General features: G+C 42.1%; 1 protein-coding gene across 1 annotated transcript in view; it reads left to right on the top strand.

Moving 5' to 3' along the window:
* LOC115139414 (scavenger receptor class A member 5-like) overlaps positions 1-13,111 on the top strand; it is a 54,071-nt gene that overhangs the window by 24,669 nt on the left and 16,291 nt on the right. The window contains exons 6-7 of the mRNA XM_065026356.1: positions 155-262; positions 5,264-5,329. Of these exons, the coding sequence (XP_064882428.1) occupies positions 155-262; positions 5,264-5,329 (174 nt within the window). The remainder of the gene's footprint in view (positions 1-154; positions 263-5,263; positions 5,330-13,111) is intronic.

The raw sequence follows: 13,111 nt of genomic DNA, 5'->3' as shown, positions 1-13,111 counted from the left end.
AATAAAGAAAGAGAACATTGGAAAATGTTATTATGGCATGCAATCGTACTCAAATATCCCGATAAGATAGGTTGTTTTCATTCTTTGAAATGCATGCCAGATATCCTGTTTGAAAAGACTTGGGAAAATACATGTATCTATGTCTTCCCGGCAGGTTTTACAGGAGTAAAAGGCACCCAGGGTCCAAGGGGACTAAAAGGCCCGAGCGGCCCCGATGGCCGACAGGGGGAGAAAGGGGATATGGGACCCAAAGGGCCCAAAGGTATGTCTGATATCATTACTGTCTGACAGCTGTAGAATCATTAGTTAAACTATCATCTGTACCTTCCTGTCTCTTTGAACCTTAAAGGGGTGCTCTCACCGATTGTGCCACCGTGCTCTCTCTTTGGCTCAGGCTCCAGAGAAGGTAATCCAAGGCAGATGGATGGAGGATCAGGGTCAATTCCGTCTGATTTGTTGTGTCTCATTGACAACTATATCTGCAGGCCCTCTGCCTTCCCATCCTAACCCACAGCAGACCTACCTTATCAGCTGATGTGCTGAGCCAACCTAAAACATTGAAGATAGAAATACACTTCATGATCAAAAGTATGTGGACACGTGCTCATCGAACATATAATTTCAAAATCTTGGTCATTAATATTTTTATTTGACCTTTATTTAACTAGGCAAGTCAGTTAAGAACAAATTCTTATTTTCAATGACGGCCTAGGAACAGTGGGTTAACTGCCTGTTCAGGGGCAGAACGACAGATTTGTACCTTGTCACCTTGCAACCTTTCGGATACTAGTCCAACACTCTAACCACTAGGCTAACCACTAGGCTACCCTGCTACCCCAATATGGAGTTGCCTACACCTTTGCTGGAACATTGCTACGGCGACTTGCTTCCATTCAACCAAGTCGGTTAGATTTTTACACGCTACGCACTTCAGCACTTGGCGGTCCCGTTCTGTGAGCTTGCGTGGCCTATCACTTCGTGGCTGAGCCATTGTTGCTCCTAGACGTTTCCACTTCACAATAACAGCACTTACAGTTGACCGGGGAAGCTCTAGAAAGGCAGAACTTTTACAAACTGACTTGTTGGAAAGGTGGCATCCTATGACGGTGCCACGTTGAAAGTCACTGAGCTCTTCAGGAGTCAATTAGAAATGTATGGTAAGAGCAAGACATACACTATATACACTACCGTTCAAAAGTTTGGGGTCATTTAGAAATGTCCTTGTTTTTGAAAGAAAAGCACATTTTTTGTCCATTAAAATAACATCAAATTGATCAGAAATACAGTGTAGACATTATTATTGTTATGTCTCATTAACCATGCCTACGCTGTATTTCTGATCAATTTGATGTTATTTTAATGGACAAAAAATGTGCTTTTCTTTCAAAAACAAGGACATTTCTAAATGACCCCAAACTTTTGAACGGTAGTGTATATAGTGTATGTCTTGCTCTTACCATACTAATAGAGGAAAGCCATGTCCGGGCTTTAATTGGTCCAACCTTAGCCCTGAGAACTGGCTGTAGACTCCTATGGTGCCTCGACACCATTCGAGTCTATAACCATGTCTCAAAGCCTTCTAGAAGGCCATTTCCTCGTTCGTCACCTTGTGTGTTGGAAAGCAGCACTTGCTTTGAAAGATATGTGTGAGAGATACTCCTCTCACACACATGATTCGAGACACAGCGCCTTATCGTATTGGTCATAGATTTGACTCTTCACAATAGGCCTATTCTATTTCTCCATGCTAAACAAGCAGCTGTTCTGGATCAGTTTAGTTTGGCTGAACTGTCCGGCGCTGGAGGCTCAAACCCCTGTGAGCCAACGACATTAAGATGGGATGTGGATGCCCTGTGCTGTCTATCTGCCCAGGCCTCCCAGGCCCAGCTCTATTAGACTGACTCACTGAGACTACAACACGCAATTAACAGGGTTAGAGAAATATCAGTGATGCTTGCAAAAGGGTCCTTGTGGAAAAGGCAGAGGTGTTTTGGGGCTTGTTAAAGCAGGCCTATGAATAGCCAGGCAGTTTCATTAAGTCTGTTTCTCTGTGAATAGTGGTGTTTGCAGTAGGTGTTTGAACCAGAGTGGTCAATTTCTCAACCTACACTGAGGATGTGGTCAGCACAGAGCACTACCCGACACTTGGTGGTTCGGTCTGGGCGCCACTGCAATTGGTCCCTTTCCTGTGATTTTGAATATGAAAATTCACGAAGTAAACGTGGGATAATGGTCACTTTATAATCATTGTGTAATGTTACTTTATTACAGTAACAGCTCATAACCACACCTTGGGGTTTTAGACTTGTAATTACAGAGAAATGTTCCCACAGAACTGAGCGGTAGGACTTCATCAAAGGCATATCTTTAGTTTGTTATTTTTATGAATATTCTACTAAATAGTACAATAATGTTCCTTTTTGCCAGATTTCGTGGTGTCCTCTATTATCATGGACATACTTCTGGTATTACACATTAAAATACAACAAATCTGAAGATTTTATTGAGCGGAATTAAAGATTGAAATGGAATGATTACTTCATTCTTTACAGCCTCTCTCAAGTCCAGACAGTAAATCTAGAATTTCAGATGAAACTGCAAGGCTCCAGAATGTCCCTGCGTCCACACTCCGATCCTCATCAGATCAACATCAGATGCCCTCATTCAGGACACAAATGTCTTCAAGGAGGATCTACTTTCAATCGCATTTATAAGACTGTTAACTGGCCTCAAGTAGTGAGGCTTTTCTATGTCTGTGAAGCATATAACATCATCGGACAAGCCAGAAAGATGCCATAACCATTCTCTCCGCTCACTCTGAAAGAGGAGATGCAGGACAACTGTGCTTTCAGCCTCTCAATCCCAGTCATTTTGTTAATTAAATCCTTTAATCGTTAAATTGATGTTGTCTTTTGCCCTGACCCCTTTTTTGTCTTTCAAAATTTGGCATACAATCCACAGACAGCTGAGTTGCCTCAGATGTCGAGAGCAACAAAAAAAACAATGGCCCACAATAATGGACTTCAGATCACAGAGAATCAAGGACATATGGGTTCATGTTGACTTTTGGGGAAACATACACCCTGACCATATTTGCTATTTGTACTGTTTCTAGTCCGCTGCATTGGCTAGGAAAACCAAAAGCCGAAGGGGGTTGTAGTTCACAAGGGGGTTGTCCTATAATTTGTATGTCTAATGACAAGGTGATTACATTTCGTTCGTGAGGCTTCAATTCAGGTTAACAAGATAATAAGGTATCCAAAGGGAAATTGAGCTGAGGGATAACGTTTAATTTCAGACCTGAGGTTGGTATATCTGGCGTTCTTCTCAGGGTGAGGGGGGCTATTTTAGAGCTACTTTATGTTCCCCCAACCAAGAGCAAAAAGACCCTCTCATGTCTCCCAAGTATTCCAGTAAGGCAATTTGGAAACCTCAAACCATAGCCTATATTTAGGCCTAATCCCTGCCCACCCAGAGTCAACCATGACAGACGGAGAGGGCACCGCTCAGAGAAGTAGCATGCTGGAAGGTTCTCTAGGGACATACACGTAATACTGTTCTTCTTCAAGTGAATCACTTGTGTTCAGTTTAATTTTGTACTTGCATGATGTTATATACACTGCTCAAAAAAATAAAGGGAACACTTAAACAACACAATGTAACTCCAAGTCAATCACACTTTTGTGAAATCAATCTGTCCACATAGAAAGCAACACTGATTGACAATACATTTCACATGCTGTTGTGCAAATGGAATAGATAACAGGTGGAAATTATAGGCAATTAGCAAGACACCCCCAATAAAGGAGTGGTTCTGCAGGTGGTGACCACAGACCACTTCTCAGTTCCTATGCTTCCTGGCTGATGTTTTGGTCACTTTTGAATGCTGGCGGTGCTTTCACTCTAGTGGTAGCATGAGACGGAGTCTACAACCCACACAAGTGGCTCAGGTAGTGCAGCTCATCCAGGATGGCACATCAATGCGAGCTGTGGCAAGAAGGTTTGCTGTGTCTGTCAGCGTAGTGTCCAGAGCATGGAGGCGCTACCAGGAGACAGGCCAGTACATCAGGAGACGTGGAGGAGGCCGTAGGAGGGCAACAACCCAGCAGCAGGACCGCTACCTCCACCTTTGTGCAAGGAGGAGCAGGAGGAGCACTGCCAGAGCCCTGCAAAATGACCTCCAGCAGACCATAAATGTGCATGTGTCTGCTCAAACGGTCAGAAACAGACTCTATGAGGGTGGTATGAGGGCCCGACGTCCACAGGTGGGGGTTGTGCTTACAGCCCAACACCGTGCAGGACGTTTGGCATTTGCCAGAGAACACCAAGATTGGCAAATTCGCCACTGGTGCCCTGTGCTCTTCACAGATGAAAGCAGGTTCACACTGAGCACATGTGACAGACGTGACAGAGTCTGGAGACGGAGTGGAGAACGTTCTGCTGCCTGCAACATCCTCCAGCATGACCGGTTTGGCGGTGGATCAGTCATGGTGTGGGGTGGCATTTCTTTGGGGGGCCGCACAGCCCTCCATGTGCTCGCCAGAGGTAGCCTGACTGCCATTAGGTACCGAGATGAGATCCTCAGACCCCTTGTGAGACCATATGCTGGTGCGGTTGGCCCTGGGTTCCTCCTAATGCAAGACAATGCTAGACCTCATGTGGCTGGAGTGTGTCAGCAGTTCCTGCAAGAGGAAGGCATTGATGCTATGGACTGGCCCGCCTGTTCCCCAGACCTGAATCCAATTGAGCACATCTGGGACATCATGTCTCGCTCCATCCACCAACGCACCACAGACTGTCCAGGAGTTGGCGGATGCTTTAGACCAGGTCTGGGAGGAGATCCCTCAGGAGACCATCCGCCACCTCATCAGGAGCATGCCCAGGCATTGTAGGGAGGTCATACAGGCACGTGGAGGCCACATACACTACTGAGCCTCATTTGGACTTGTTTTAAGGACATTACATCAAAGTTGGATCAGCCTGTAGTGTGGTTTTCCACTTTAATTTTGAGTGTGACTCAAATCCAGACCTCCATGGGTTGATCAATTTGATTTCCATTGATAATTTTTGTGTGATTTTGTTGTCAGCACATTCAACTATGTAAAGAAAAAAGTATTTCATAAGAATATTTCATTCATTCAGATCTAGGATGTGTTATTTTAGTGTTCCCTTTATTTTTTTGAGCAGTGTATTAATCTGTGTTACTTCTTATTCTGCCACTGAGCGTAACACAATATTTTGTTGTCTGTCTTTCGTTTCCAAGGTGACAAAGGAGACAGAGGACTGAAGGGCGAGAAGGGAGACCGAGGTGACCGTGGTGAAAAAACAGGTGAGACCAGTGAGCAGTGAAGAGTTATGGGATTGCTGATCCCTCCTCATCCTCCAAATGATCTTGGTCGATGATGGTGTCCATTGTTATCTGCGTACATATCGCTGACACTGCTGCATCGTAAAATGAGTTATTGGAATAGGTTGTAATAAAACCCAGGTAGGCTATAGAATTTAACCCTAACTGACCTACCAATCAACTTTCACTACCTCTGCACTCCTTCGGGGGGTGAAGGAGTGCAGAGGGTCTTTTGAGGCCTTTTCCCTCTCTGTTTTGCTTTGGAATGCTGTTTACTCCATCACAACACATTCCAAAACTCAGCACCAGAGCTGAAGTCACATGCTGGTCTCAGTCTAGTGAGTTCATTACTCATTTACATCAGTAGCTGGAGGCTCTCACCTGGCAGACCCCACTTGTAAACAGGGATGCCAGTGGATCAAACAGAAAAATAAACTATTTTTATGGACCGAGCCACAACAGGCATAAATCTCTGCTCTACTTGTACATGGAACGGTCACCTCATATGTTGAAGCAGTTATTAGCGTGACGTTTTACAGGATTCTTCCTGTATCCAAACCACTCAATATGGCTTACCTCACCAAATAATAAGTATCAAAACATTTATTCACCGAGTTTGAAGCATGGGCAAACTGGTTAGTAGGCCTGGTTGTACTGAGTGGGCCTGTCGTATCATTGTACAGTATACGCCCTCACACCCCCACTGACAGGTAATTTCAATAAAACCACAATGTGTTTTCAAGCAGGGAAAGAAAACAAACCCGCAAACCTCAATTTCTTCCCTCACACAGGAAATATTATTCTTTCTCTATGACATCATTAAACCCATTTTGGTGTGATGAGAGCTGGAACGGTGTTCTTCTTAAAGAGACAGCTACAAACATCTGAAATACATTTCTCTTCATTAGCTACAACCAGGAAAAGATCAGAACTCCACATTCAAAGCCATGTGATTTAAGAGGTTTTCTTCTGGTACTTGGTCTGGATTTGTTTCCATAATTGTCAAGCTCTCATGCTAGTGGTTGATGGAAAGCAGTGGTGTCACACAAAGTATAGGTCCTCGTAGTGAGAGGAAGGTCTGTCACAGCTCAGACACCGTGGGGCTCTCCCCCAGTCCCCTTGTTCATTTATCTTCTTTACCCCACTATACTTTTAGAATGTCACAACTGACAACCATGCTTCTCCTAGAAGGCTGAGAGCTGGCGCTTACCTCAGCCTGAGGGTTAGGGCTGAGAGCTGGGGCTGAGAGTTGGGGGTGCAGTTGAACCTAAAGCCCCATATACCGTAACTAGCGTGACAAGCTGTAAAATGTCAGGTGCTTTAAAGCTTACTTGGTAATTGTTGCCATAGCGTTGCCTTTCACCCTAACATCCACACACTTCTCAGGATGGGGGTACCGAACTTTGATACGATATCCCAAGAGTCCAACAGAAACTGGAGTAAGCTTGGATTGGAAAGATTATTTTTACAGGACAGGCACAAGCTCCGTTCTCCACATTTGAAGTGTCAACCCGGTGCTGAGTTAGAGACTTTACTCATATACACATGCGTGAGCGGTCACATTTACACATGAACAACCTGAAGTTGTGAACATAACACACACTCACGCGTGCACTCAGAACTGCACACACACATGCCCCAAAATGCACAACATTGTCTTAGTCCATTGGTCCAGAAATGTTGTTGCAAAGGGTGGTTCCCTGACAGATGTTGTAAGCTGTTGCGCTAAGATTCAGATTCACTCCCTTCCTCTTCCCTAAGAGTAGAGAGGAAGGTATAACGTTTGGTTGACTGCCAGTTTTATAGGTTTTGTTTTTTTAATCAGTTATTGTTTATGGCCTTATTATGTGTTCATACATGCCAAAATCAAGTCAGATATCATTTTCCCCCCAGTGTATTTGTAATGAGTATGATGGGAGACAGAGTGCTTGTTTCAAGCACAGGGCGCAGCAGGTGTTTATTTAGTAAAGGACCACAGGAGGAGGGAGGTAGCTGGGTCCAGGGAAAGGCAGAAGGTCATACACAGGGAATCCAAAAAGGTAACAGTACAGGCAAGGAAAATGGCTAATGACGTAGTCCGGGAGATCAGGCAAGAGGTTGATGACAGGAAATCTGATAGGCAAAAGTACAGGCAGGAAATAGAAAAAAAAACAATGTTTGTGAATGGATAAAATGGACAAAAACTATGATACACAGGAGGACTAATATGGCCCTAAACAGCGCTCCGCCTAGACCGTGGACAAAAACAAACAATACCTCACAATAATGGGATGCAATGGACTGAACTACATAGTGTGTGTAAATGGCATACCGGTGTGTGAACAGGTGATCAGAATTCAGGTGATTGGGAGCTGGAGAGTGAGCTGCTTTCAGGGGATCTACGTGTTTGAGAGTGTGAGTTGGAAGCCGACGTTACAGTATTTTAATAATGAAAAGACCTAGTTAAAATTGTAGCTGTAAGTATAGCAAAGTGGGCCAGTGCTCCAATCGCCAAAGGCACAGTTGGAAACGTGCCTGCTTTCACAAGGTATTGACAGCACTGTTTTTAGTGTTTTCTCCCATAAGACTAAACAGCTCTTTTTCTAGAACAAATACTTCAGTTGTGAAACTACAGAGAGATGTCATGAGCGTATTTTAGTTGGCAGTGTTTATTATGATTTTTGTGGAAAAGCAGAAGGGAGGGTGATGTCTATGAATCCAAAAAATAGTAATTATACAGATGATTAACAAAACACGAACACAACCGTATTTATACCTTGGTTTTTATGGTAAATGTGAATTAAAAAACTTTTGATTATGGTTTTCATACGCATACCTTGTCCATAATGTAGAGGCCTATGTGATTTTCATTGAAGAGGAGGATGTGATTTGCATAACATACCAATACTAATGGACATACAGTACCAGTCAAAGGTTTGGACACACCTACTCATTCAAGGGTTTTACTTTACAAAACCATGAAATAACACATATGGAATCATGTAGTAACCAAAAAAGTGTTAAACAAATCCAAATATATTTTATATTTAAGATTCTTCAAAGTAGCTACCCTTTGCATTTGTCACACCCTGATTTGTTTCACCTGTCTTTGTGCTTCTCTCCACCCCCCTCCATGTGTCGCCCATCTTCCCCATTATCCCCAGTGTATTTGTACCTGGGTTCTCTGTTTGTCTGTTGACAGTTAGTTTTGTTTGTCAAGCCTATCAGCGGTTTTCCCCTTGCTCCTGTCTTTTTCATGTTTTCCCGGTATTGACCATTCTGCCTGTACCTTGTCACACCACCCTGGATTATTGACCTCTGCCTGCCCTTGACATGTCGTTTTTCCTGCCCCCTGTTCTAAGAAATTCCACAAATTAACTTTTAACAAGGCACACCTGTTAATTGAAATGCATTCCAGGTGACTACCTCATGAAGCTGGTTGAGAGAATACCAAGAGTGTGCAGAGCTGTCATCAAGGCAAAGGGTGGCTACTTTGAAGAATCTAAAATCTAAAATATATCTTGATTTGTTTAACACTTTTTTGGTTACTACATGATTCCATATGTGTTATTCATAGTTTGATGTCTTCACTATTATTCTAGAAAATAGTAAAAATAAAGAAAAACCCCTTGAATGAGTAGGTGTGTCCAAACTTTTGACTGGTACTGTACCTTTGTGTGCCTCCTTGTCTTTATACCTACAGACAAAGACACAAAAGTGAGCAGTTCAATCATCTTCACCCAAAACAACTAGCCTTCAACATATTCTAATGGCCTACATATTATTACCTCTCTGTTGATTGATATCCATTGAATTGTGTCCTTTTTCTTTTTGCACAATATGAAAAGGTAGATGGTGTTAACATAAAACAATATCAATTTAGATAATACACGAACCAAACCTTACCTTAAATTGTGCCGGCACCTGCTGTCCTTTCAAATTCAAATCCAAATGTTTCAGTTGGGCAGTTAGGTTCCTGCAAGGACCCCCACCAACTAAAGAGGTTCCTCGATGAACCCCACCTCATATCGGCTTCTTGGAAGAACCTTTTGGGGGGCATTTTCAGTGCCAGGAACCCTAGGGTTCATAGAAGAACCCTTGTTGAACCCCACATTTTTTGAATGTGGTGGACAGGAGGCACCCAGATCAGCCTCCCACTGAGTTGGCTGGGGGAAAGAGACGCTTGCACACACACACACACACACACACACACACACACACACACACACACACACACACACATCTCTGGGAGGTGAGGTCTTGCATATGAAACTCCCTTAGGGACCGTGAGCAGGGGCACCTACAGTCCAGGGTAGAACACAGATTGTGTTTGCCTAACCAAAGAACTGACAAACACATTTAGTCAATGAAAGCCAGAGAGATGTAGTGGTGTTTGTATTCAGACGCACAGATATCAAGCAGAGATACATTATAGAGTAAATGCTTGTACAAGTTGACAAACTCAACATGGGAGATTGTTTGTTATATTGTCCTTCTTCTGCAGTAGGCTACAGCTATTTAGTTTATCTTGACAAACGGTAATCATTTCACTTGATGATATGGCTGATATCCTGTCCCTGCATCTCTATTTCTTGTGACAGCATTCTCAGACCTAATTCCACTAACGGATAGGGGAGGCTTTCCTTCTACTGCAGCACATAGTCATAAATGTCTCTCTGTAACAGTGTAACATGGCCCTCTAAAGTGCACTCAATTCTATTTCTCATTTCCCACTTCTCTAAAGGAAGTATTTCATGATTCACTTACAGCTGTACGACTGTTAAGTTTTAGTGATACTACAGTGTCGTGTCTTTGGCTATGCCGGATTAAGTGATATAACATGCTATTCTATAAAATAATTTATCCGTAATTAATATTACCTGATTGAGCTAATCATGTAAATGTAATTAACTAGAGTGTCGGGCACCACAAAATAATATTTATAGAGCTGTTATCTTCCGAATAAACTCTTAAAGACCTAGTAATATTTTACAATATTAATCGTCATCTTAATTCAGTCTCATCTGGAAGTTGTAAATTCTTGGTGATCTAGTTTGGAGTGGACTACATCGTATTTAGTTTGGGCTAAATCGAGTTGTTCTTGACAACGATTTTGTTCAAGAGTTTGTGCTCGTTCATCGTCATAAGTATTTGCAATTACTTTTAATTATTCAGATTTCAAACGCAGTTCCTCGACTAGCAGAATGTTTTCATTTGCTGCTTTTGTCAATAGTTGCTCAGTTCTCTCCACCTGTCCCCTCATGTTAGCCATGTCTGGCACGTGCATCAGCTGTGCACTGTGGTATTGGACCGATGCCACATTTGTATGGCGATACATCAGTGCAAAAGTGGGGAGAACCGTCACAAAGCCTGATGGTTGATTTTGGAGAGCGTTCGCAATTTCGGCTGTTTTTTCGCTAATGGCATAATTAGGGTTGGTATCGCTGCTGAGGTCAGAGATCAATCCTTTTATGGGTGGAGGTTCACTAATTAGCAGAGGAGTGGTGTGACCACCTCCTTTGATAGTTTGCACATTATTAGAAAAATTTAAAGGAAAAATGTTCCTATTTTCTTTCAAAGTTTGGAATTCATTGGAAGCTGATGCAAAGACAAGTTTAATCTATTTATAGATGTTGACGAACTGTCAGTACTGTACCAGTAATGTGGAAGTTGAACGTGAATGAATATGCAAAAGCAAACTGAATAAATTAATCAATGCCAATGATTAATCCTACCTGGGTAGGCTATCTGGGTATTAAACTTTAATTAACCTGAGGTTAATATGAGAAGCTTAAAAGTGTCTCATTTGATTGGAAGAACATTAAGTTATGTTCAACAATTTAACTTATTAAATTGAATGAGACGATAATCCATACAATCTCCATTGATTGGATATCATAAGTGTAAACAGTAGCTCAAATGTTGGGAACATTCAACACAAGATCAAAGCCACGTGGGATTCCCGCTGGGGCGGGGCTTCTGTCAGTACTGGATTACTGAATGGTTTTGCAAAAAAACAAATTTGACTGATTTATCAATTTAATGATAAATCAGACCTGTATAGGCTATTTGGGAATTAAACTTTAATTAACCTGAGAAGTTGCTTCATCTAGGTTAGTTTGGAAAAAGTTTACAATGTCTTATTTAGAAAACTCATCAATTTGGATATTATTTCAAATGTCTATTTCAGAATGTAAATTGCCAGATTTACACTTATTAGTTCAATTGGATCAGACATTGATATCCGTCTGGATAGCATAAGTAATGACTTGAGTGTGACATGAATAATTCTTCATGAACGAATATCCTGGGCACACGTCAGCGGTCAGTGATTTCACACAGATACATTTCCAGATAGTATATGTTTCTATTTTTGTCAGAAAGTCATTTTCATATCAAGTCAAAGCGTACTATTAGCTAGCTAGCGAACATTAGCTTGCTGGCTCGCTAGCTAACTTTACGTGTATGATCTGTGTAGTAATATCATTTGCATTGCTAGTTATAGCCTAATGTTAGCTAGCTAACATTGCACCTAGTTGGTTAGCTGTTTAGCTACCTGCAGATTTATACTACAGCTATGACATTGTTTGTGTAGTATGAGTTTATGCCGGTTTATTGTGTAGCTAGCTAACTACATGTCTAAACAAAAGACTCCACTTCGCCAGCTGATTACATAATCCATCAAGTTAGCCAAGTGTGTCTGCGGGTGATTACAGCCATCTATTGTATTTCATGAACATGTGTACATGTCTAGACAATAGTGACCCATCCACTTAACTAGATGTGGTTGGGGAGTGGTTATAGCATTTCCTTCACGTGTCAGGAAATCAAACGGAACTATCCGGAGCGGGACTTCTGTTCCGCAAGGCGGAGGAATTTCAACGTAGCACAAGAAAACAAAATGGCTACTTTCCCTTGTTAGCTTTAGCTAACCCCTTCTTTGTGCCTGAAAATGCAGCACATAGGATTACCTTGGCAAGGGAAAGGTTTTGCTTATAACGTATTATGTTCAAACCCTTTTCAGCGTTTTTTGACGATGTTTTAACCGGAACACGCGCAAACAACGAAATGCACCTTGGTCTTCTCGTGAGAGAGACAGAGATATATATATATATCGTTGGTCAAGCTTATATCTCCTGAATTTCAATCGGCTGGCTCTTTGTCCTCGCTCGAGAAATTAATAATGACCAAGCCTACCCGCGTCTGAAATGCGCCAGGCAGAAATAGCACTGCGTTTGGCCAAACGCTCTATTTCTCAGATGTCTATAATTAGCTTTCTCGGCCCTCATACAGAAATGTGTTCGCTTACGTTACCTGCTGACTACGTCAGCGAACAACACGGAGGCGGGGAATCTTCAGCACACACACACAATAATGCTTGTCTTTAACACTCCAAGAATGTGTACAATAAGCTTGGTATATTATGTAATCTGCTTTTCAATTTTATACAGGCTGAATCAAAATGAAAGCGTCATTATATTTTAGATTCCTATCAGCGGCCTCCAATAATGTTGATTTAACCAGACGTGTGGCCTAGTTCCATAAATGTTCAAATCCTGAGTATACTCTTGGCTAACAAGTTGAATCAGCAATACAAAATTGGGTTTAATTATTTATTTACTAAATACCTAACTAATCACACAGAATTACACATACACATATTTAAATCATAACTTGATTACAAATTACGTCATAAAGGTAAACGTCCCTGGCGGGCGGAACAGATATGACAGCTTGTTACACAAAAGAAAAGGGGCTGAGTTTGAGTGAAAGAGCGGGAAGACT

The sequence above is a fragment of the Oncorhynchus nerka genome, linkage group LG13 (assembly GCF_034236695.1).
Source record: "Oncorhynchus nerka isolate Pitt River linkage group LG13, Oner_Uvic_2.0, whole genome shotgun sequence".
Lineage (NCBI taxonomy): Eukaryota > Metazoa > Chordata > Actinopteri > Salmoniformes > Salmonidae > Oncorhynchus > Oncorhynchus nerka.
This window is presented reverse-complemented; position numbering and strand designations above follow the sequence as displayed.